The sequence below is a fragment of the Amblyraja radiata genome, chromosome 10 (genome assembly GCF_010909765.2).
Source record: "Amblyraja radiata isolate CabotCenter1 chromosome 10, sAmbRad1.1.pri, whole genome shotgun sequence".
Taxonomy (NCBI): Eukaryota; Metazoa; Chordata; class Chondrichthyes; order Rajiformes; family Rajidae; genus Amblyraja; species Amblyraja radiata.
In genome coordinates, this window is record NC_045965.1 from 7,070,328 (window position 1) to 7,096,710 (window position 26,383).

At 44.9% G+C, this 26,383-nt stretch overlaps 1 protein-coding gene across 4 annotated transcripts in view; it reads right to left on the reverse strand.

The window, feature by feature from the left end:
- Nucleotides 1-6,841: 6,841 nt before the first annotated feature.
- LOC116977469 (vascular cell adhesion protein 1-like) overlaps nucleotides 6,842-26,383 on the reverse strand; it is a 45,372-nt gene continuing 25,830 nt past the window's right edge. Inside the window, exons 1-8 of one of the 4 annotated variants that reach the window (XM_033027913.1) lie at nucleotides 17,279-17,289; nucleotides 14,954-15,091; nucleotides 14,488-14,763; nucleotides 12,229-12,531; nucleotides 11,844-12,110; nucleotides 11,082-11,345; nucleotides 9,811-10,005; nucleotides 6,842-8,101 (exon numbers count right to left, since the gene is read on the reverse strand). In XM_033027913.1, coding sequence (XP_032883804.1) covers nucleotides 7,932-8,101; nucleotides 9,811-10,005; nucleotides 11,082-11,345; nucleotides 11,844-12,110; nucleotides 12,229-12,531; nucleotides 14,488-14,763; nucleotides 14,954-15,014 — 1,536 coding nt within the window. In that variant the 5' untranslated portion in view covers nucleotides 15,015-15,091; nucleotides 17,279-17,289 and the 3' untranslated portion in view covers nucleotides 6,842-7,931. Of the gene's footprint in view, nucleotides 8,102-9,810; nucleotides 10,006-11,081; nucleotides 11,346-11,843; nucleotides 12,111-12,228; nucleotides 12,532-14,487; nucleotides 14,764-14,953; nucleotides 15,092-17,278; nucleotides 17,290-26,383 lie in introns of those variants that run through there. The other 3 variants (XM_033027912.1, XM_033027915.1, XM_033027914.1) reach the window with 3 other exon arrangements.

Below are 26,383 nucleotides of genomic sequence, written 5' to 3' on the forward strand. Positions count from 1 at the left end.
TGCATTCAATTCCCTCATCCAGATCATTAATATATATTGTAAATAGCTGGGGTCCCAGCACTGAGCCTTGCGGTCAAGAGCGGAACTCGCTATCAAAACATGGAGGGGACGGGGGACACAATTATTTGGGGGCCACGCGTGCATGCGCACACTCACACACACACGCGCGAGGCTTCGGAGGCTCAATCCAGTGCTAAAAGCGGAGATTTTAAAATCGGGATCACAAAAACTTGGGGGGGATGTCCCCCACCTCTCAAAACATGGGGGGGACGTGTCCCCCCTGCCCCCCCCCCCGGGTTTTCCGCCCCTGCTTGCGGTACCCCACTAGTCACTGCCTGCCATTCTGAAAAGGACCCGTTTACTCCTACTCTTTGCTTCCTGTCTGCCAGCCAGTTCTCTATCCACATCAATACTGAACCCCCAATACCGTGTGCTTTAAGTTTGCATACTAATCTCTTATGTGGGACCTTGCCGAAAGCCTTCTGAAAGTCCAGATATAACACATCCACTGGTTCTCCCTTATCCACTCTACTAGTTACATCCTCAAAAAATTCTATAAGATTCGTCAGACATGATTTACCTTTCATAAATCCATGCTGACTTTGTCCAATGAATTCACCACTTTCCAAATGTGCTGCTATCCCATCTTTAATAACTGACTGCAGAATTTTCCCCACCACCGATGTTAGACTAACTGGTCTATAATTCACCGTTTTCTCTCTCCCTCTCTTTTTAAAAAGTGGGATTACATTAGATTATTTATGTCTTCCTTAGTGAAGACAGAACCAAAGTAGTTATTCAATTGGTCTGCCATGTCCTTGTTCCCCATGATCAATTCGCTTGTGGGACCTACATTTGTTTTAACTAATCTTTTCCTCTTCACATATCTATAAAAACTTTTGCAGTCAGTTTTTATGTTCCCTGCCAGTTTTCATTCATAATCTATTTTCCCTTTCCTAATTAAGCCTTTTGTCCTCCTCTGCTGGACTCTGAATTTCTCCCAGTCCTCTGGTAGGCTGCTTTTTCTGGCTAATTTGTATGCATCATCTTTTGTTTTGATGCTATCCCTGATTTCCCTTGTTATCCATGGATGCACTACCTTCCCTGATTTATTCTTTTGCCAAACTGGGATGAACAATTGTTGTAGTTTATCCATGCAGTTTTTAAATGCCGTCCACCGTCAACTGCTAGAGTCAGTTATTAAAGATGGGATAGCAGCACATTTGGAAAGTGGTGAAATCATTGGACAAAGTCAGCATGGATTTACAAAAGGTAAATCATGTCTGACGAATCTTATAGAATTTTTTGAGGATGTAACTAGTAGCGTGGATAGGGGAGAACCAGTGGATGTGGTGTATCTGGACTTCCAGAAGGCTTTCGACAAGGTCCCACATAAGAGATTAGTATACAAACTTAAAGCACACGGCAGTGGGGGTTCAGTATTGATGTGGATAGAGAACTGGCTGGCAAACAGGAAGCAAAGAGTAGGAGTAAACGGGTCCTTTTCACAATGGCAGGCAGTGACTAGTGGGGTACCGCAAGGCTCAGTGCTGGGACCCCAGCTATTTACAATATATATTAATGATCTGGATGAGGGAATTGAAGGCAATATCTCCAAGTTTGCGGATGACACTAAGCTGGGGGGGGCAGTGTTAGCTGTGAGGAGGATGCTAAGAGACTGCAAGGTGACTTGGATAGGCTGGGTGAGTGGGCAAATGTTTGGCAGATGCAGTATAATGTGGATAAATGTGAGGTTATCCATTTTGGTGGCAAAAACAGGAAAGCAGGCTATTATCTAAATGGTGGCCGACTAGGAAAAGGGGAGATGCAGCGAGACCTGGGTGTCATGGTACACCAGTCATTGAAAGTAGGCATGCAGGTGAAGCAGGCAGTGAAGAAAGCGAATGGTATGTTAGCTTTCATAGCAAAAGGATTTGAGTATAGGAGCATGGAGGTTCTACTGCAGTTGTACAGGGTCTTGGTGAGACCACACCTGGAGTATTGCGTACAGTTTTGGTCTGCAAATCTGAGGAAGGACATTATTGCCATAGAGGGAGTGCCGAGAAGGTTCACCAGACTGATTCCTGGGATGTCAGGACTGTCTTATGAAGAAAGACTGAATAGACTTGGTTTATACTCTCTAGAATTTAGGAGATTGAGAGGGGATCTTATAGAAACTTATAAAATTCTTAAGGGGTTGGACAGGCTAGATGCAGGAAGATTGCTCCCGATGTTGGGGAAGTCCAGGACAAGGGGTCACAGCTTAAGGATAAGGGGGAAATCCTTTAAAACCGAGATGAGAAGAACTTTTTTCACACAGAGAGTGGTGAATCTCTGGAACTCTCTGCCACAGAGGGTAGTCGAGGCCAGTCCATTGGCTATATTTAAGAGGGAGTTAGATGTGGCCCTTGTGGCTAAGGGGATCAGAGGGTATGGAGAGAAGGCAGGTACGGGATACTGAGTTGGATGATCAGCCATGATCATATTGAATGGCGGTGCAGGCTCGAAGGGCTGAATGGCCTACTCCTGCACCTAATTTCTATGTTTCTATGTTTCTATGTCAACCCTTTAAGAACCAATTGCCAGTCTATCTTGGCCAATTCACGTCTCATACCCTCAAAGTCACCTTTCTTTAAGTTCAGGTCCCTTGTTTCTGAATTAACAATGTCACTCTCCATCCTAATGAAGAACTCTTGCCAAGGGGCCACGCACAACAAGACTGTTAACTAACCCTTCCTCATTACTCAATGCCCAGTCTAGAATAGCCTGCTCTCTCGTTGGTTCCTCTACATATTGGTTTAGAAACCTATTACGCATACATTCCAAGAAATCCTCTTCCTCAGCACCACTGCCAATTTGATTCACCCAATCTATATGTAGATTGAAGTCACCCATTATAACTATTTTTCCTTTGTTGCATGCATTTCTAATTTCCTGTTTGATGCTATCCCCAACTCCACTACTACTGTTAGGTGGCCTGTACACAACTCCCACTAGCGTTTCTGCCCCTTAGAGTTTCGCAGCTCTACCCATATCGATTCCACATCCTCCAAGCTAATGTCCTTCCTTTCTAATGCGTTATTCTCCTCTCTAACCAGCAATGCTACCCCACCTCCTTTTCCTTTCTGTCTATCCCTCCTCACATATTCATGTATGGAAATCAGATTATAATCAAGCACTTGGCCCATGTTGACCAACCTGGGTCTCACTGCACACCTGGTACTACTCCTGACCCTGACTGCAGTTGCATGCCTTCTCTCATTCCTGACCCTGAGTCCAGCCTTTCACCTGGCCCCCTATTCTACCCTGATCATAGCTGTTTACCTGCTTAGGTTCCCAGTGCCGAACACTCCCATTGTCCCAGCTTTGACTGCATATCTAGTACTATTCCAGACCTTGACTCTGGATGCACACTTGGCCTTGCTCCTATCCCCTCCACACTGACAATATATCTGGCCCACACATAAAGCTCAATTTCTGACCCCCTGGACTTAACCTATTACGTTTAAGTCCACAGGTGCTTATCTAATGCAGTAATCTTTTATGAAGCACTTCACGGACCAATTTTTTATAACAAAATTTGCTCCATCCATTGGCTTCCTTGTTATCTAACATGCCAGTTACTTTGTCAAAGAAGTCATCAATTGGTTGAACACAATTTCTCATCCATAAAATTATACTCACTCAGCTGTATACGTATTCTGTTACCACTTCCTTCATTTTCCTAACAAACTGTCCTGAAATCATTTTCACCCCCAATATTTTAAGTATTTTGCTGTCTTCCTCTCAGCTGGGACTTTTCCGAAATGCAAAGTCCAATAACTATATATTTAAGCAATAATATTCTATTTAATGTGATCTTAAGAGCACATAATATTTTCTGTGGTATTCATAGCACAACAATGATAAAAAGATCTTTGTTTTGATTGCACCTACCAACATGCGTACATTATTATATTACAGTTAATATGTACTGAGGGCAAATTTTTGTTCCAATGCTCCCAATTCCCAATTACGTTTACATTGAAGTGATTGAAATCCAACTGAAGTTTAAATGACATCAGAAAAATCAAACCTCCGGAATGGATGATATTCATTACGTGGTTGGTTGGAGTCAGTATCAGCACAATTACTATATTAAACTTTGAATCATCAGATGTCCTGGTTCAAGCTGAAATTAAAGAGAAATAATAACCACCTCACATATTCCCCTACAAGTATCTCTGTCATTCCTTTAAAATATGGCCCTTCTTTGAAAAAGCTCTTAATCATCGCATCTGAATCAGTTTCCATCTGATTCCTTGAGGATGTTCATTTACATGTTCAATTAATAAAACAATAAGATTGGGGACATTTCTATTCAACCTGTCAAATGAATTTGGTGGAGGGGGGGGGGGGGGGTTAGAAATAGGCAGTGAGGTAAACAAACATAATAGTTGAGTGGCAAACGACAATAGTGCTACCTTCCCAATATTTAACTGAAGGAAATAATGGGTTGTCGGGGCTGTATGTTTTGACAGACAGCCTGACTCATTGCATGTCATTTTAATATTACACTTATTCCATCCCCCTGGATATTCTGGATTAATAAATTAAGGTTTTGTCAACTAATTACAAATCAGGCTAATTACAAATCAATAACATTAACCAACTCCGAAACATGAAGCGCTGAGCATTGGGATCCAGACATCACGGACAACTGGCCTCAGTTCCCCGCTCACATCTGGCAGAGCTCTCTGTTTGAACCAGGGGCTACAGACCGTTTTTGAAAGTGGGGAGGCTGAGCGATCACTGATCACTGGCCTTGGGGGTACCCGGCGAGGGAGTGGGGCAACCGAGTGGGGGGGAGGGTGTGGGAGGGGGATCACCCTCCTCCCACAGTATGGACTTTTTGAAATTTGATGTATTAATATCATGTTTCAGTGCATTGTAGAAGTATGATTTCAATGTTTTTTTGTTTGAAGTATTTTTAAGAGGTAACTTTTTAAGGGGTAACTTTTTCCCCACACAAAGGGTGGTGGGTGTATGGAACAAGCTGCCAGAGGTGGTAGTTGAGGCAGGGACCATCCCAACATTTAAGAAACAGTTAGACTGATACATGGATAGGACAGTTTTGGAGGGATATGGACCAAAAGCAGGTAGTGTACCTAGGACATGTTGGCGGGTGTGGGCAAGTTGGGCCGAAGGGCCTGTTTTCACACTGTATCACTCTATGACTACATTATACCTCCACCATGCATGAATGCTTCAAAATCAAGTGGTCGAGTTTTATTGCCATATACTCAGGCATAGAAACATAGAAAATAGGTGCAGAAATAGGCCATTCGACCCTTCGAGCCAGCACTGCTATTCCATATGATCATGGCTGTTCATCTAAAATCAGTACCTCTTCCTGTTTTTTCCCCATATCCCTTGATGTCGTTAGCCCCAAGTGCTAAATGTAAATCTCTCTTGAAAACATCCAGTGAATTGGCCTCCACTGCCTTCTGTGGCAGAGAATTCCACAGATTCACAACTCTCTGGGTGAAGAAAGTTTGTCCTCATCTCAGTCCTAACTGGCCTACCCCTTATTCCGAAACTGTGGCCCTTAGTTCTGAACTCCCCCTAACATTGGGAACATTTTTCCTGCAGTTACAGTAAGTGAAAATCTAGCATGTAAGCAGGATGCTTTCTCCAACCACCCCCATTTGAAGGCCACTATCTTCCACCGCTTCTACCCAGTGCTTGGTACCTACTTCCAGCAGCCACTGGTTGTCCTCCAGGATGCACCGAGCCGCAGCCTGGTCCACGCGGTTACCAGGGCGAATTTGACAGAGACTCTCCTGGCACCTGCGCAATGCTTCCGACAGCCCGGGACTCTTGCACTGAGGCTGCTCCATAGCTGGAGCTGCAGCGAGCGACTCGCCAACCCGGCAAACACTCACCAGCCCCGGCTCCCCACCAGCATCTACCCCCGCCGCTGCTTCTGCTTCCATCCCGCCCTCCACCCCGGCTCTCCAACACCCGTGGACCATGCAGTTGATATTAGTTTTGAAATTCTTGTTGATCACAGAATTCCTCGCGACAGAGCGTGAGAAAATTGTTACAGCATGAGAGCGTGAGAATTTGGTGAAATGCATGATTCTCACGCTCAATGCGTGAGAGTTGGCAGCCCTGGTATATTCAAAGACGACCTCCATGCCTGTCTAGGGCAGTAAATTCCAAAGATTCGCAACACTCTGAGAGCTAAAATCCCTCCTTATCTCACACATACTTGTCTGACCCCCTATTCCTGGCTGGTGATCCTGGGAATAATCTTCAGTGTGGAAATAAAGACTATCCAACTAGTCTAAATAAACACAAAGACCTCAAAACGACTATACTCCTCAAATGTTTCCACTCTGTTGTACTTCATAATCTTTATAATTGCATTATCAAATCATTATTTTATTTTCTGTTTCCTTCTCCCATACTCTTTTTTTAAAATCATTGGTGATATCCTATATCCATGGCCTTTGACCTATATGTGTCAGTAACTCATTTTAAATGATAAGAATTTTAAAGACAGTCATTTTGGTCCAATTGATATTCTATATCACAATTTCTTTGGGATACCAGGTTCCCAAGAGGTTGTGCAGCTCGTATAGTTTATTTTTGCTGCAGCTCAAAAGTGTTTGTTAAATCAAAGTTGCTCTCCATATATTAAATTTCATAAACGTAGAAGATTTAGAAAGCTAAACTCTAAACAAATAAACTTGTCACATTTACAGTAAGTGCTTTGACTGAACCTATAGACTAACATTGCTGTGATTATATTTAAATCTCAGACCATCAGGATTCACAGACTATCACGAGAAAGAGCTCAGATAATTATACAGTTTATTAAAACCCGCAACATTAGTCAATATAATCAGTAGTACAAGTGTCCACACAAGTTCTCAGATATTCACTCGCTTTTAGAACCAGCCAAATCATTCATTCTAGACATGCAATCTTTCCTGGACTGACAGCATTGCAAAATGTACTGGAACTGGACTTTTTGTTTAAAATGATTGCAAGTGTCACTGAAATTCCCGGTTTTCACGTTGGAAACTCATTATTCTCAAATGTTGACAACAGCAAAGTTGACAATATTATATTCTAATTGTGAAAAATCTTTGATAATATTTTAAATTACTTAATTTGAGAGGTGTATTCAGTCAAAAAATAAATACTATTTTAATTAATTTGTTTCGTCTACATTATTGCAGGAAAAATGATTGAAATAACATGTGTGGACAGTAATGCAAATTGAGTTTAACAATAGTTTAGTTCAATGAGTACAATTCATTTGGTTTGGATTTCCGGTTCCAGCTTCAGAAAACGGAGTCACCGACCAATGGTCCCAGCTGAGAGTTCAGTACCTAAACCAGCACACAGTTCCGAGATTCAGCCACAATGGAAGATGTCCCAGTTCAATGTGTTAGGAATTCATTGCAAAAGTGGTTCAAATGTACTGGGAAGAATGCAGAACAGTAAGTGTAAAGTGCCTTGCTCCTGGCTCACATATGGCCTCCCATTACCCACAGGGGAAGGAAGGGATCAAGTCCAGCACCATTTTGCATCTGAAAAAACTAGATCTGTTTCACTGAAGAATGCTAATAGTTTGAATTGTTCCTGGCACATGGGAGAGAGATATCGAAAATGCATTTGTTTAGGCCAGAGAACTTTTTGAAGTGAATTGTTTGTGCACTATTTCCTTGCAGAACGCCAACAAATTCAAATTACAGAGTAAAGTGCCCTAAGTTCAAGTCTACTGTACACTTTTTAGATACCAGCTGTTGGTAATGTTTTGAATCGTGTTATAATCCAACACCTTTATTTCCCAACTCCCTGCCCCTAGCAGCACAGTCCCAGAGATTGATCGGTGCTAGAAGTGTGATTGTCCATTCCTTCGATCCTTTGTTTACACTTCACAGTATCTCTCTTGCTATTTTGAAAGATTTTGTCAAGTTGCTTCTGCGAAAGGCATAAAACAGAGCAGAAAATATCAGTCCTGCTGATGCAAGTGCGACTACTATGCACACTGTTTCCAGAACACCCGCAGGATTCTCGGCAGGAGTTGCGATATCAGATTTTTTTTCTGCAAAGAGACAGAAGAATATTTTTAAAAACAATATCAGTAAAATACATTCTCCACACAACAATTCTCAATCTATACTTTTTTTTTTCACTTAAATTTTTATTGATTTTTCAGAGATATATACAAACCAGTGCAACACCATCACCATAAATAAAACAAAATAAGAAAAACAGCAATCAAAATATAAAAATAAGTAGATAGGGGGGAAAAAAAAGTAAATAAATAAAAAATTGGAATAAGACCGTGTGGTTCACTTACCAAATAAAAAAAGAAAATACATGACATTGATTAGTTATCTGGAGATAATTCAATATTCATACAAACATACCATCTAGTTATATATAACACAATCTTCCCATATCTAGCTCGGCATTTATCTAATTGGTGTCATGGCTCAAATAAATGGTCCATTTTCCCCAGATCTTCTCAAATGAATTCTCCTTGACTCTCAAGGAATATGTCAATTTCTCCATATTAAAGATATCTCGCACAATTTCTAACCACTGTTCCTGTTTTGGACTTTTTTCATTAAGCCACTGCCTGGTAATGGCCTTCTTACTTGCTGCAAGCAAAACTTTAATCAAATATGTATCTTCTATTTTTTACAATATCTTTAATACGCCCCAGATACATCACATGGCAGGTCAATCTATGCTTAAACTTACCGATAACTTGTATTTCCACAAATCCTGTCTGTTTCCCAAGTTTATTAATCACTTTGACCTTACAAAGCCCAGCGCCACTTGGTGTATTTTTCATGGATTGTAAAGTTGTCGTTACTGAAGGACAGCAGATTTTCACTGTTGTTCACTAGTTTCTTCCAGGTGAAATTGTCTAAGTGGATGTTATGAATGGTGCAGCCAATGGTGACCTTTTCTCCTTCATCGACCAGTTTGGAAGGATGAGCCCAAACAGTCAGGTCTGGTGATGAGGGGGAAAATACATGTCCATTGACTCTGTGCATCTACCTGATCTATACATCTCATGATGTCTATTAATGATTGTTACAATCATAGATTATTGCAATGTCTAATAATCACCATGACTTGTGAGCTCAAGTTTCTATTCAAGGAATTAGGCACAAAAAGCCAGAAAGTCTCTCCAGTCCTGTGCCAAAGGATGGCAGCAGTTAGTTACACTTTCACATAAGTTGTTAAATTAAAACCCCCTCTAATTGACATAAAAGATTTTGTAACACAATTTTAAATTTAAAGTGCCAGAGTTCTGCCCAGTTTATTCCTGCATTCTGGTCAATATTTGTCACTAAACCAACATCAGTCTGAAGAAGGATCCCAACTTGAAACGTTACCCATCCATGTTCTCCAGGGATGTTACCTGACACACCGAGTTACTCAAGAACTTTGTGTCTTTTTGTTGTTGTAAATCAGCATATACAATTTATTTTTCTTCATCATTACAACTAATTGGTTTTCCTCACACTGCTCTTTGTGAGAATGTGCTGCACCACATTTTGTTGCTTCACATGTCAAAGGCACTTTATTGGTGATAAAGTGTTTGCGTAGTCCTGAATGGTATGAATGTTCCCCCATAAATCCAAATCATTCTTTCCCACCCTCGTAGTAATTCAAGTGAAAATACTTTTCAGTTCCTGGAAATTTCTCATTAATTTCCATACAAACCTTGAACCTGGAGTTTGGTGATGTTGATCTGCTTCCCCAGAGCATTAATGGCCTCACATTGATACAGCCCTGCATCAGCTGGCTGGACATCACGGATTGTCAACGTCCCATTCTCAGAGTCTAGCTCGCTCCATCCGCTCGATGAATTCCTCCTCAGTACAAGCTGGGCAGGGGGGTTGGACTGGGTTGTGCAGCTGAACGTGACCCTGTCTCCTTCCTTCACAGCAGAGGGGGTGATGGAGAGAGTGGTGTCCCTGGGGCCACCTGAAACCAGAGGCGTGAGAAATTAATGAATTGCAAAAAGTTGAGCCAAATCCGTGCAAAGAAACATAGTCATAGTCATAAAGTGATATAGTGTGGAAACACGCCTTTCGGCTCAACTTGCCCACACCAGCCATCATTTCCCAGCTACACTAGTTCCGCCTGCCCGTGTTTGGTCCATGTCCCTCCAAACCTGTCGTATCCATGTACCCGTCTAACTGTTTCTTAAATGTTGGGATAGTCCCAGCCTCAGCTACCTCCTCTAGCAGCTTGTTCCATACACCCACCACCCTTGGTGTAAAAAAGTTACCCCTCATATTCCTATTAAGTCTTTTCCCCTACACATTAAACCTATGTTCTCTGGTCCTTGATTCACCTACTCTGGGCAAGAGACTCTGTACATCTACCTGATCTATTCATCTCATGATGTCTATTAATGATTGTTACAATCATAGATTATTGCAATGTATAATAATCACCATGACTTGTCAGCTCAAGTTTCTGTTCAAGGAATTAGGCACAAATAGCTAGAAAGTCTCTCCAGTCCTGTGCCAAAGGATGGCAGCAGTTAGTTACACTTTCACATACGTTTTTAAATTAAAACCTCCTCTAGTTGACATAAAAGATTCGGTAACACAATTCTAAATTTAAAGTGCCAGAGTTCTGCCCAGTTTATTCCTGCATCCTGGTCAATATTTGTCACTAAACCAACATCAGTCTGAAGAAGGATCCCAACTTGAAACATTACCCATCCATGTTCTCCAGGGATGTTACCTGACACACTGAGTTACTCAAGAGCTTTGTGTCTTTTTGTTGTTGTAAATCAGCATATACAATTTGTTTTGCTTCATCATTATAACTAATTGGTTTTCCTCACACTGCTCTTTGTGAGAATGTGCTGCACCACATTTTGTTGCTTCACATGTCAAAGGCACTTTATTGGTGATAAAGTGTTTGCGTAGTCCTGAATGGTATGAATGTTCCCCCATAAATCCAAATCATTCTTTCCCACCCTCGTAGTAATTCAAGTGAAAATACTTTTCAGTTCCTGGAAATTTCTCATTAATTTCCATACAAACCTTGAACCTGGAGTTTGGTGATGTTGATCTGCTTCCCCAGAGCATTAATGGCCTCACATTGATACAGCCCTGCATCAGCTGGCAGGACATCACGGATTGTCAATGTTCCATTCTCAGAGTCTAGCTCGCTCCATCCGCTCGATGACTGCCTCTTCAGTACAAGGTGGGCAGGGGGGTTGGACTGGGTTGTGCAGCTGAACGTGACCCTGTCTCCTTCCTTCACAGCAGAGGGGGTGATGGAGAGAGTGGTGTCCCTGGGGCTACCTGAGACCAGAGGCGTGAGAAATTAATGAATTGCAAAAAGTTGAGCCAAATCCGTGCAAAGAAACATAGTCATAGTCATAAAGTGATATAGTGTGGAAACACGCCTTTCAGCTCAACTTGCCCACACCAGCCATCATTTCCCAGCTACACTAGTTCCGCCTGCCCGTGTTTGGTCCATGTCTCTCCAAACCTGTCATATCCATGTACCTGCCTAACTGTTTCTTAAATGTTGGGATAGTCCCAGCCTCAGCTACCTCCTCTAGCAGCTTGTTCCATACACCAACCACCCTTGGTGTAAAAAAGTTAGATTCCTATTAAGTCTTTTCCCCTACACATTAAACCTATGTTGGGATAGTCCCAGCCTGCCCAACCTCTCCCTATAGCTCAGACCCTCTAGTCCTGGTGGCATCCTGGTAAATCTTCTCTCAACCCTTTCCAGCTTGACCACGTCTTTCCTATAACAGTGATAGTAAAATTACAATAGTGAAACCCACGCACCTTGAACGTGGAATTCCACCTCCTTGGTGATTGTCCCCAGTTTATTGCCGGCTTCACAGCGGTACATTCCCGTGTCCCCGAACAGGGCCGGTGACAGGTGCAGAATCGCTCGGTCCTCGGCCACGACTGACCAGTTGCCGGCGGATAACTTGCTCCACACAATTGTGGCAGCGGGGCTGCTGTCTGCAGCACAGGTTAGCCGAACATCCTGACCCTCTCTCACTGTGGCAGAGGGCTCTGCAGTAATGTCAATCCATGTGGGAGCATCTGTAGAAGGAGATGGGATAATTCACTACATTAAAGGCGGGCGACTTAAACCATTGTCCAGACTATGTCTATGACTGTGACACCTTTCTCAATGTTATATCTCTGTCTCCATACTTACAGTGAACCTGTAACGTTAGCGTCCCCTCGGCCTTGCGTGGTTGGTTCTCCGTGAGTAATTGCACTCGGCATGTCAGCTCTTGTCCTGAGTCTCGCAATTCGGCCGTCAGTTCGTAGGTGAAGTTCATCGCCGTTTCTACCTCCGTGTAGGCACGGAAGCTGTCGGTCTTCAGCAACGTTGTTCCTTTCAGCCACTCCACCTCCACTTGAGCAGGGTAGACTTTGGGGACCGTACATCTCACAGAGCCTCTCTGGCCAACTTCCAGACTGCCCACTGTCTCCACGATGAGTGTGTCGGACAGAGCTGCAACGACATGTGGATTCAGGAATCAAACAGGGATTCAGGATGGAATGTACAGCGCCCAAGGTGCCCATCGATTTAGTCAGTGGGTGGTGAATCTGCGGAATTTAAAATGTGTTTTTTCTCCTGCTTGTCCTGGATATATTATCTAGGAGTGCAAGCTTTTGCTGAAGAATTGTTCCAACGGCCGTTCTGTGAATTTTCTTTAATTTTTTTAAATTTTTTTATTTTATTAAATCGCCCAACAATCTCAGCACTGGAGTAATTTAAAAATCAGCTTCTAAAGCCGCCAACGCCGATAATGGGGTCAGATTTCAGGTATGGGACAGGTAAAGGAAAGCCGTTTATTTTACATATAAACGTGCTTCTTAGGATGCCTTTAATCCACATTTTACATTGTGAAACGGTGATTTAGGCCCCATATGAACTGGCAGTATTTTACCTGCTGATATGGGGTTTAAATTCACCGCAACCGCAACGTTCCAAACGATCGCGTTCCTCAAAAACCCACTCGCAAGATGATTAAAATGGCCATTAATTTACGGGAATTAAACACTAAATTACTTCCATTTGGCCTATAAATCCATGACAATGAGATTTAGAAATCATGTTATGGTGTGAATTCTTGTGTGAATGTTATTTGGACATTTAGGCTATTTAAAAATGCTAATCTTTTCTTAAGAAATGGATAGATGTTTAGATCTAGTAATTGAATTTTGTAATTAGCTACAATTGGGTAACTAACTAATTATATGCTTTAATTTCAGGTCATCCAAGTAAGATTGTTTTATATTTGTTTCAGAATGCTTCAATCTATAATAACTGAAAAATTCTCTCAGTTCTCTTAATTTTTAAGAAAGTTATGGGCTTTTGACTGTCCTTGATCACAGCTTTTGTGCTAAGTCAATGGAAAAGCAATAGGGAGGGTTCACGGCAGTCGGGTCACGACCCATGACTCTGTTGCTACGCTACTCCAAATGGAGTACACGCGATGTACTACAGGTAGGCACTTACCATTGTTTCCAACGTAGCGGGCCCGTTAAAACCCGCCGAAAATGGCAATTTTTGCGCTGCAAATAATGATGGAAATCGGGATAAGCGTGTGAGACATTTAGCCTACTTCAGAATTCCAAAAGTGAGGAGAAATGACGGTAGATAGAAGTGAGAGCTGAAGGGACAACAACAGACAGAGTGCTTAGCGAACATTGGCCGTTTGCTCACTGCATTTCATCAACTAAGGCATTATTTGTGTTTTTTCTTGATTTCTTTGGCATCTAAAAAGTTTCAGAAGTGATAAATCTCAAGTGGGGTTTTACATACAAAATGAAAACGCATCTGAAGAAAAATTTACAGCCAGATTGATCACTTCTGAGACTTTTTAGATACCAAAGGAATCAAGAAAAAACACAAATAATGCCTTACTGTTGATGAAATGCAGTGAGCAAACGCGATAATTCCGATATTTTCAATTACCACATCTGCACAGCCAATGTTTACCAAGCACTTTAGCTGCTGTTGTCCCTTCAGCTCTGCTTCTCTTTACCTTCATTTCGCTTCACGTTTGGAATTCTAAAGTTGGGTACATGTCTCTCACACTTACCCCGACATCCACAATTTTTTTCAGCGTAAAAATTCAACATTTTGGCGGTTTTTAACAGGTAGGAAAGTACGCGTTTCTTGCATTTATAACATATACCGGAATTGACGGATGTCCTCCAGATGGATTGAGCGGCTCCATGCGTCAAGCCCTATGACCCAGTGACCTTACGTGCAACCCCCCTATAGGGAACAAGATGCTAAATTCCGAGTATGAAAATGGCTATAGCTTTTTTAATACTGTAGATATGAAAGTGAATTAGGTGTCAAATTAAACTTCTTGTTATGCTTTATCTGATGGGATAAATTGCAGACTTGATTTTTAAAATCTCAAAATTTTGTAACATTGCTACTAATACTCACAGAATATATTGAGGTCGGCATAATTTCGTTTTTCTTCTGCGCCGCATTTTGCGGAACAAGTGTACTTGTGTTGGTTCTGCGGGGTAACCGCGGAGATGGTGAATGTGGACACCGAGCCCCGAGTTGTGATTGTTCCGCCCAGGGGGTTATCGGTGCCGATTCTCCACGTGAAGGTCGGTGACGAGCAGCTCTTCGCCACACAGTTCAACTCCAGCGAGTCCCCGATACGAACCCACACCTTTCTAGACGGGTTTAACTCCAAATTGAAGGCGGATCCTGCAGTTTTGAAACAACACACAAGCAATATTATTTTTTTAAAAGCTTATAAGTTTAACGCTTTAAATGTTCACCTCTTTATTACTTTAAACAAACAGATACCAAAATTGATACTTTGGTGCCAGAGATTTAACACAAAACGAATCGTAAGAAAATGCAGATTATTAGTGGTGTAAAATAAATGAGAAACCTGTAGCGAGCATCAATGCAAGAGTAATTGTAGCGGCTGGGTCACATCTCCCTCCCGTCATGGTTCAGCTGCACTCGGTCACACACACACACAAGCCGAGGTTGACTTCACTTCTGCAAGGGGCGTCAGGCTCTGGAGCTGTGAGCCTGGGCTCCGCCGCCCCGCTTTATAACCCCGTCGGGAAGAGCAAGGAACTTCCCTTGGCGTCAGGCGAGCAATCCCCATCACGTACCGTTCACTGGCTCCTGGTCTTTCTCTGCTGAAGGGAATTTACCACAAAGGGCATCACAGTTCAAATAACCACAGGATTTTTTCACAAGTTTCCCAATTCCATATCTTGCAGATCATCACAAGACACTTATGGAAGCGCAGAATCACGTAATCTTTTTTTAATGCTTTTTACGCATGAACGAGAGCCACTCGGCCCATTGAGTTCGTGCCAGTACATTCATTCTGTCCCACTCCCGCCCCTCTCCCCATGGTCTTGCAAATCCTTTCCTTCCATTAATGTTCTTGGAATGCAAACACGGTATGTGTTTCGTTTCTCTCATGTCACTATTAATTATTTGCCAATCGCCTTCATTCTTTTTCACCTCCTTTTTGACGCCAAGACCAATTTATTTTCGACTTTCAACCATTTTCACTGACCTGTGCCCACATCAGTTTCCTACCGTGTTATGTTTCAACGAGACTATAGAAGGACACGTATAGAATGCAGCACAGGGTGGGAGGTCATTGAGCCCACTGTGTCTTTTCCAACTCTCTACCAGAGCACCTCATATGTCAGATCATACCCCAAGTACCTCTGCTCATGCTCCTCTTTTGGGACAGTATGCTTTATTCCACATTGTCCTGCCCACCAAACTGCATCACTGTACATTTCTCTGCTTGAGGATCAAAGGAAATATTTTAGGAATGGGTCATTTGTCCACTCGAGCTTGCTCTGCTAATCATCAAGATCATAGCCGATCTTCTAACTCCATCTCATTTTCTCTGACTATTCAAGAATCCCTTCCTTCCCTGAATATCTGAATATTACTCCTCATCTGAGTCCTAAATTATCTAATGTTGTTCTGGTTCAAATTCCTGAGAAGGAAAACAGCCTCCCTGTATCCTCTTATTCTAATCTTGAGAGAAAAACATGCCGCTGTGTCTCACCTATCACACCATCTGTCCGCTCACATGCTCCACACTGCCCCTGTCCCCACACTGTCCCCACTGTCCGTCTCCACACTGCCCCTGTCCCCACACTGTCCCCACACTGTCCCTGTCCCCACACTGTCCCCACTGTCCGTCCCCACACTGTCCCTGTCCCCACACTGTCCCCACTGTCCGTCTCCACACTGTCCCTGTCTCCACACTGTCCCTGTCTCCACACTGTCCCTGTCTCCACACTGTCCCTGTCCCCACACTGTCCTTGTCCCCACACTGTCCCCACTGTCCGTCTCCACACTGTCCCTGTCTCCACACTGTCCCTGTCCCCACACTGTCCCTGTCCCCACACTGTCCCTGTCTCCACACTGTCCCTGTCTCCACACTGTCCCTGTCCCCACACTGTCCCCACTGTCCGTCTCCACACTGTCCCTGTCCCCACACTGTCCCTGTCCCCACACTGTCCCTGTCCCCACACTGTCCCTGTCCCCACACTGTCCCCACACTGTCCCCACACTGTCCCCACACTGTCCCCACACTGTCCCTGTCCCCACACTGTCCCCACACTGTCCCCACACTGTCCCCACACTGTCCCCACACTGTCCCCACACTGTCCCTGTCCCCACACTGTCCCCACACTGTCCCTGTCCCCACACTGTCCCTGTCCCCACACTGTCCCCACACTGTCCCCTGTCCCCACACTGTCCACTGTCCCCCACACTGTCCCTGGCCCCACACTGTCCAGGTCCCCACACTGTCCACACACTCCACACACTTTCCCCACACTTGTCCCTGTCACCCACACTGTCCCCACACTGTCCCTGTCCCCAACACTGTCCCCACATGTCCCTGTCCCCACCACTGGTCCCCACACTGTCCTGTCCCCACACTGGTCCCCACATTGTCCCTGTTCCAACACTGTCCCCACACTGTCCTGTCCCCACACTGTCCCCAACTGTCCCCACACTGTCCCCACACTGTCCCCACACTGTCCCACCCTGCCCTGTCCCCACACTGTCCCCCCACTGTCCCTGTCCCCACACTGTCCCTGTCCCCACACTGTCCCCACACTGTCCCTGTCCCCACACTGTCCCCACACTGTCCCCACACTGTCCCCACACTGTCCCCCACTGTCCCCACACTGTCCCTGTCCCCAACTTCCCTGTCACACACCTGTCCCCTGTCCCCACACTGTCCCTGTCCCCCACCTGTCCCCACACTGTCCCCACACTGTCCCCTGTCCCTCACCACTGTCCCTGTCCCCACACTGTCCCCACACTGTCCCCTGTCCCCACACTGTCCCTGTCCCCACACTGTCCCTGTCCCCACACTGTCCCTGTCCCCACACTGTCCCTGTCCCCACACTGTCCCTGTCCCCACACTGTCCCTGTCCCCACACTGTCCCCACACTGTCCCTGTCCCCACACTGTCCCCACACTGTCCCTGTCCCCACACTGTCCCCACACTGTCCCTGTCCCCACACTGTCCCCACACTGTCCCTGTCCCCACACTGTCCCTGTCCCCACACTGTCCCCACACTGTCCCTGTCCCCACACTGTCCCTGTCCCCACACTGTCCCTGTCCCCACACTGTCCCCACACTGTCCCTGTCCCCACACTGTCCCCACACTGTCCCTGTCCCCACACTGTCCCCACACTGTCCCCACACTGTCCCTGTCTCTCCACTGTCTCCACTGTCCCCACACTGTCCCCACACTGTCCCCACACTGTCCCTGTCTCTCCACTGTCTCCACTGTCCCCACACTGTCCCCACACTGTCCCTACACTGTGGGTGCTGTCTGCTTAGTTTTGTTTATTGTCACCTGTGCCGAGGTACAGTGAAAAGCTTCTCTGTTAACATTCTGAGACTCTCTACATAATGGAAGTAATCACATTCGGCCCTTCGAGCCAGCATTGCCATTCAATATGATCATGGCTGATCATCCAAAATCAGTACCCAGTTTCTGCTTTCTCCCCATATCCCTTGATTCCGTAACCCTATGAAATTTAAACATGGGAGGCTTTTTATGGTGAAAAAAAACTGCAAGGCACCATTTTTACCATGTGATGATTTTTCCACACGTCGGTAGTTGTTATTGGCTCAAGAGTACCTTGGGAGAGGAACTTGGTACATCGCAGAAATGAGAAGTAAACAGCAAACTTAGACATACACGTGGGAACTCATTTAAACTCGTGAACATAAACTTGGAATCTCGTAGAAAACCACGAGTTTGATTTTTTCTTTCACTCGGGATCACTCTTGGGTGGACTCGCACCGTGAGACAGGGGCTTAACCAGTCAGCAGAAAGACAATACATGATTACAATTGAGCCATTTACAGTGTATAGATACATGAAAAGGGAATAACGTTTAGTGCAAGGTAAAGCCAGCAAAGTCCAATTAAGGATAGTCCGAGGGTCACCAATGAGGTAGACAGTAGTTCAGCACTGTTGTGAGGTCTTTGTCTGTGCGCTGTTTGTATTGTCTCTCTGTGACTGTTTGGGTTTCCTCCTGGTGCTCCAGTTTCCTCACAAATCCCAAAGACGTTTGCAGGTTATTTGGCCTCTGTAAAATTGTTCCCAATGTGTAGGGAGTGGCTGAGAAAGTAGGAAAAATTAACTAGTTTGAATGGATGATTGATCGCTGGTGTGGACTCGGTGCGCCGAATGGACTAATATATTGCAGATGCTGCAAATCTGAAATAAAGCAGAAAATGAGGAAATACTCAGCAAATCAGCAACAGCTGATGGAAAAGCCAGAATTGGAATGGGGCAGGCAGCAGCCATTCAGGCTTTACAGATGATACTAAACAGGCTGGTATCATAGACACCGAATTTGGTTATCACAAGTGACAGCAGGATTTTTATTAGTGAGGCAAGTGGGCTAAGGAATGGTTAATTAAATTTAGTGCAGGTAAGTGATTCATTAGGGGAAGTCAAACCAGGGCAGGACCTTCACTGTGAATGGTGGTCCCTGGAAAGTATTGTAGAGCAAAGGAATCTATGAGTGCTGGGATATAGTTCCCTGCAAGTGTCGTCACAGGTAGATCGGGTGGTCAAGAAGGCTTTCGGTACAATGGCCTTCATCAGTCATGGTAATGAGTACAGAAGTTGGGATAGACCTGAAGAAGGCATAGACTATTTTCTAAATGGGGAGAGAATCCAGAAATTGAAGGTGCAAAGGGATGGAGCAGGATTCCCAAAAAGTTAATCTGCAAGTCGAATCAGTAGTAAAGAAAGCTAGCATTTATTTTAAGAGGGCTTGTATACACAAATAGAGATGTAATGCTGAGGCTCTATAAGGCACTGGTAAGGTCGCATTTGGAATATTGTGAGCAATTTTGGGCATCATATGTGAGGAAGGATGTGCTGGCTCTAGAGTAGGACCAGAGGAGGTTCACAAGAATGATCCCAGGAATGAGTAGGTTAACCTATGATGAGCATTTGACGGCACTGGGCCTGTACTCACTGGAATTTAGATGAGGGGATGATCTCATTGAAACATACAGAATAGTAAAAGGCTTGGATTGAGTGGATGTGGAGAGGATGTTTCCACCAGTGGGAGAGTCTAGGACTAGAGGTCATAGCCTCAGAATTAAGGGACGTTCTTTTAGGAAGGAGATGAGGAGAAATGTATTTCGTCAGAGTGTTGTTAATCTGTGGAATTCTTTGCCACAGAAGGCACAACCTTTGAATCCATCACTGAATTTAGCTGTTGCTGCACCAATCTCTCCTCCCCACCCCCACCTGTATCAATAATCTCTATACTTATAGAACTCTGATCTTGGATCTTGGATCTTATTTGTGTGTGTGTTTGTGTGTAATCACATCTTTGCAAAAAAATTCCAGTAGACATATTTCCCCTGGAGTCCAAAATCGCCTTATCTGCAAATTTCATGCTTTATTTGTCGAGTTATTAATGAAAATGTTCAAAAATCTGACAAAACTTTTAATTTAAAAACGACTGTCTTTCGCTGATGATGTCATAATGGGTCTGCAAGCCTTCTTCCTTGCGCTGTAAGTGACGTCACCCCCCCAACATTCCCTCCTCCCCCCCGTTATTCAAAAGACGCAGCCGGAGATGAAGTCGGCCCTGGATTGAAGATCATAGCTGTAGACTGCGGCAGACCAACTTGTGTTCCTTTGGTCGACACCTGCCCACCCACCCGCTTGCCCGCCCGCCCCGTCACTGCCTCGCCCCCACGCTGTCTCGCTCGGGTTCCTCACGTTGGCGCAGGGTAGGGAGGTTGCTGCCGTTCTCTGCCGCTGTAGCTGCCCTCTCTCTGCCTCTGCCCTCTGCCTCTGCCCGCTAGCTCTGTCCTCTGCCCTCAGTCCTCTACCTCCTTCCCTCTACCCTTGCCCTCTGCCCCTGGCCTCTGCCCTCTGTCTCTGCCCTCTGTCTCTGCCCCTGCCCTTGGCCCTCTGCCCCTGCCCTCTCTACACCCCTCTCTCTCTCTCTCTAGCTGCTCCTGCGAGTTGGTTGCTAGCGTGAGTGGATAGGGTGGGGGATTGGGTAAAAGGAGCGAATTAATAATATTAATATAATATCAAGGCAGGCCGCCCACCCACCCCCCTCCCCACCCCTGCAACCGCGGATTGAGGGAACGGGACCCAACGGGTCCCACTTGGTCTAGTCCATCTACTTATCTATATTACCAAATCTCTGATCTTGACCGCTTTTGGCCCACTGTGCTGCAATTTCCGACAGAACTCCGCCACCTACGGCCATCATTTTTGGCCACCTCGCTCAGAGCCCCCCTCCGCCTGACGGGTGCGGATGATTTTTCCCATCGATGACAAATCAGAGAGATATGTTTTTTAAAAAATCACCATTCTCTCTGCTGCCCCTGCTGGAGGGAGGGGGAGGGACTATAAAACCAGGAAGTGGTGTGCCTCACTCAGTCTCTGCAAGATTGATGAAGCGAAGGGTCATGTCTCTCTGAGCTCTGAATAACACTGAACAAATGTCTACACAACTGTGAGTACCCTTAATGTGGTTTGAAAATGAAAATATGGTTTGTTTGAAGTAAAAAGGCACTGCCTGCAAATAGTTGTTTGGGTGCTTTGGCTTGAAGTTGAAAGGCACTAATTACTGCAAATGGTGGCGGGTGATTTGGCTTGAAGTTGAAAGGCACTCCTTACTGCAAATGGTGGCTTGGATGCTTTGGCTTGAAGTTGAAAGGCACTACTTACTGCAAATGGTGGCATGAGTTGAAAGGCACTACTTACTGCAAATGGTGGCTTGGGTGCTTTGGCTTGAAGTTGAAAGGCACTACTTACTGCAAATGGTGGCTTGGGTGCTTTGGTTTAAAGTTGAAAGGCACTACTTGCTGCAAATGGTGGCTTGGGAGCATTAGCTTGTAGTTGAAAGGCACTACTTACTGCAAATGGTGCCTTGGGAGCTTTCGCTTGAAGTTGAAAGGCACTACTTACTGCAAATGATGTCTTGGGTGATTTGGCTTGAAGTTGAAAGGCAATTCTTACTGCAAATGGTGGCTTGGGTGCTTTGGCTTGAAGTTGAATTACACTATTTACTGCAAATTGTGGCTTGGGAGCTTTGGTTTAAAGATGAAAGGCACTACTTACTGCAAATTGTGGCTTGGGAGCTTTGGCTTGAAGTTTAAAAAAATCACCATTCTCTCTGCTGCACCTGCTGGAGGGAGGGGGAGGGACGATAAAACCAGGAAGTGGTGTGCCTCAATCAGTCTCTGCAAGATGGATGAAGCCAATGGTCATGTCTCTATGAGCTCTGAATAACACTGAACAAATGTCTACACAACTGTGAGTACCCTTAATGTGGTTTGAAAATTAAAATATGGTTTGTTTGAAGTAAAAAGGCACTGCCTGCAAATGGTTGCTTGGGTGATTTGGCTTGAAATTGAAAGGAACTTCTTACTGCAAAAGGTGGCTTAGGTGCTTTGGCTTGAAGTTGAATTGCACTATTTACTGCAAATGGTGGTTTGGGAGCTTTGGTGTAAAGTTGAAAAACACTACTTACTGCAAATGGTGGCTTGGGAGCTTTGGCTTGAAGTTGAAAGGCACTACTTACTGTAAATGATGGCGGGTGTTTTGGCTTGAAGTTGAAAGGCATTTCTTACTGCAAATGGTGGCTTGGGTGCTTTGGCTTGAAGTTGAAAGGCACTACTTACTGCAAATGGTGGCTTGGGTGCTTTGGTTTAAAGTTGAAAGGCACTACTTGCTGCAAATGGTGGCTTGGGAGCATTAGCTTGTAGTTGAAAGGCACTACTTACTGCAAATGGTGCCTTGGGAGCTTTCGCTTGAAGTTGAAAGGCACTACTTACTGCAAATGATGTCTTGGGTGATTTGGCTTGAAGTTGAAAGGCAATTCTTACTGCAAATGGTGGCTTGGGTGCTTTGGCTTGAAGTTGAATTACACTATTTACTGCAAATTGTGGCTTGGGAGCTTTGGTTTAAAGATGAAAGGCACTACTTACTGCAAATGGTGGCTTGGGAGCTTTGGCTTGAAGTTTAAAAAAATCACCATTCTCTCTGTTGCACCTGCTGGAGGGAGGGGGAGGGACTATAAAACCAGGAAGTGGTGTGCCTCAATCAGTCTCTGCAAGATGGATGAAGCCAATGGTCACGTCTCTATGCGCTCTGAATAACACTGAACAAATATCTACACAACTGTGAGTACCCTTAATGTCGTTTGAAAATTAAAATATGGTTTGTTTGAAGTAAAAAGGCACTTCTTACTGCAAAAGGTGGCTTGGGTGCTTTGGCTTGAAGTTGAATTGCACTATTTACTGCAAATGGTGGCTTGGGAGCTTTGGCTTGAAGTTGAATTGCACTATTTACTGCAAATGGTGGTTTGGGAGCTTTGGTGTAAAGTTGAAAAACACTACTTACTGCAAATGGTGGCTTGGGAGCTTTGGCTTGAAGTTGAAAGGCACTACTTACTGTAAATGATGGCGGGTGTTTTGGCTTGAAGTTGAAAGGCATTTCTTACTGCAAATGGTGGCTTGGGTGCTTTGGCTTGAAGTTGAAAGGCAATACTTACTGAAAATGGTGGCATGAAGTTGAAAGGCACTACTTACTGCAAATGGTGGCTTGGGTGCTTTGGCTTGAAGTTGAAAGGCACTAACTGCAAATGGTGACTTGGGTGCTTTGGCTTGAAGTTGAAAGTCACTACTTACTGCAAATGGTGCCTTGGGTGCTTTGCGTGAAGTTGAGAGGCACTACTTACTGCAAATGGTGGCTTGGGTGCTTTGCGTGAAGTTGAGAGGCACTACTTACTGCAAATGGTGGCTTGGGTGCTTTGGCTTTAAGTTGAAAGGCACTACTTACTGCAAATGGTGGCTTGGGAGCTTTGGCTTGAAGTTTAAAAAAATCACCATTCTCTCTCCTGCACCTGCTGGAGGGAGGGGGAGGGAATATAAAACCAGGAAGTGGTGTGCCTCACAGTCTCTGCAAGATGGATGAAGCCAAGGGTCATGTCTCTATGAGCTCTGAATAACACTGAACAAATGTCTACACAACTGTGTACCCTTAATGTGGTTTAAAAATGAAAATATGGTTTGTTTGAAGTAAAAAGGCACTGCCTGCAAATGGTTGTTTGGGTGCTTTGGCTTGAAGTTGAAAGGCACTATTTACTGCAAATGATGGCTTGGGTGATTTGGCTTGAAGTTGAAAGGCACTTCTTACTGCAAATGGTGGCTTGGATGCTTTGGCTTGAAGTTAAAAAGCCCTACTTACTGCAAATGGTGGCATGCAGTTGAAAGGAACTACTTAATGCAAATGGTGGCTTGGGTGCTTTGGCTTGAAGTTGAAATGCACTATTTACTGCAAATGGTGGCTTGGGTGCTTTGGCTTGAAGTTGAAAGGCACTACTTATTGCAAATGGTGGCTTGGGTGCTTTGCTTGAAGTTGAAAGGCACCACTTACTGCAAATGGTGGTATGTAGTTGAAAGGCACTACTAACTGCAAATGGTGGCATGAAGTTGAAAGGTACTACTTACTGCAAATAGTGGCTTGGGTGTTTTGGCTTGAAGTTGAAAGGCACTACTTACTGCAAATGGTGGCATGAAGTTGAAAGGCACTACTTACTGCAAATGGTGGCTTGGGAGCTTTGGCTTGAAGTTGAAAGGCACTACTTACTGCAAATGGTAGCATGAAGTTGAAAGGCACTACTTACTGCAAATGGTGGCTTGGGTGCTTTCGCTTGAAGTTGAAAGGCACTACTTACTGCAAATGGTGGCATGAGGTTGAAAGGCACTACTTACTACAAATGGTGGCTTGGGTGATATGGCTTGAAGTTGATAGGCACTACTTACTGCAAATGGTGGCTTGGGTGCTTTGGCTTGAAGTTGAAAGGCACTACTTACGACAAATGGTGGCTTGGGTGCTTTGGCTTGAAGTTGAAAGACACTACTTACTGCAAATGGCAGCTTGGGTGCTTTGGCTTGAAGTTAAAAGGCACGACTGCAAATGCACTTACTTCCTGTTTGCACTGTATATTGATTTTAGATAAAACGCTACCACTTATGGCTGTGATTTTGGGCCATCTTACTCAGTCCCCCCTCTGCTGAGCAGGTGCAGATAATGCTTCCCATCAATGAAAAATAAAAGTGTTAGTGTTTAAAATTTTTGAGAATCTCTCCCCTGTCAATCACGCCCTGAAAGCCGCACCTTTTCCAGTGGGAGGGGGAGGGGTTATAAAACCCGGAAGTGTAGGTGTGGTTCAGTCTCTGCATGATGGGGGAGGGAGAGGTCATGACTCTGTGAATCAACGGAACACTCTGAATGTCTACTGAACTGTGAGTTTGGTGTTTTGTGTGGTTTTATGGTGGTTTCACCCTGCATGAAATGGTATGTAGCTGCATTTGAATTTGGTGGCCTTCGACCTTGCTTGAAGTGGTATGAAACTGCACTTGAATTCAGTGGCCTTGCACCCTGCTCATAGTGGTAAGAAACTGCACGAATTTGGTGGCCTTGCACCCTGCTTGAAATGGTAGGAACGTAGATTTGAATTTGGTGGCCTTGCACCCTGCTTGAAATGGAATTTCAAGGAATAGTCATGAGTCAACTGCCAGCCCACCAGCCGTGCGTGAGCTGCCATCAGATCAGGCTTGAGGGACTGAGCTGCCACCCCAAGAACCCATACCAGCACTCCAGAAAGCCCCCCCACTGCCACCAATATTGGAATTGGTGGAGAGGTGGAATATTGAGTCGGGGGACCAGCCCTCCCGTGTGAACATGGGTCCCAACGGGTCCCACTTAGTCTAGTCTATATGACTAAATCTCTGATCTTGACAGCTTTTGGCCGACTTTGCTGCGATTTCCGAGAGAACGGCACCACCTACGGCCGTCATGTTTGGCCACCTCGCTCAGAACCCCCCTCCGCCATATGAGTGTGGAGGATTTTTTCCGTCGATGAAAAATGAGATAGATATTAATGTTTTTACAAAATTCCCCATTCTCTCTGCTGCCCCCGCTGGCGGCAGGGGGAGGGACTATAAAACCAGGAAGTGTCGTGCCTCATTCAGTCTCTGCCAGACCAGGAAGCGAGAGGGTCACGGCTCTCTTTGCTGCGAATAACACTGAACGCACGTCTAATCCACGGTGAGTCCCTTCGATGCGCCTGTAAAGTGGCTGCAGCCCTTTTTAAAAAGTTGGTGTTCACAAAATGAATTTTGTTTGTCGGGTGTCTGCAGCCCAATTGTTTGCCTCGCCTTTTTTTTAACAAGTTTGTGTTCGCTAGGATTTTTTTGCCATCTTACTCACCGTTCTCCCCTGCTCCAAGTGCATCAAGGTTTGGTCCGTTTAAGATAGAACTGCAGATGCTGGAAAATCGAAAGTAGACAAAATGCTGGAGAAACTCAGCGGGTGAGGCAGCATCTATGGAGAGGAAATAGGCGATCTTGGGTCTCAACACGAAATGCCACCTATTTCCTTCGCTCCATAGATGCTGCCTCACCCACTGAGTTTCTCCAGTGTTTTTGTTCGCCCAAGTTTTGTTCTGATCGGTGGAATATTACAAAGTTTAAAAAATCATGAGATCAGCAGATTGGTCTTCACGGTTGTCAGTCACCATGAAGGTAACACCCCTGCCGGCACCCGCCGAGTCAATCACCGGCTCCTTCAGGAGCGGAATGTGGGCTGTGTGTTCTGCGGGCGGGGGCTGGCCTGTGTTAGCGGGCGGGGGCTGTGAACACGACAGGCGCTGGGGACCGGAGCTCCTGAGTTAGTCCGAATTCGTGTCCTGGAGCAGATGAGTGCAGTCGGAGCTGGGGTAGGGAACCGCTGAGCCCTCACACCCC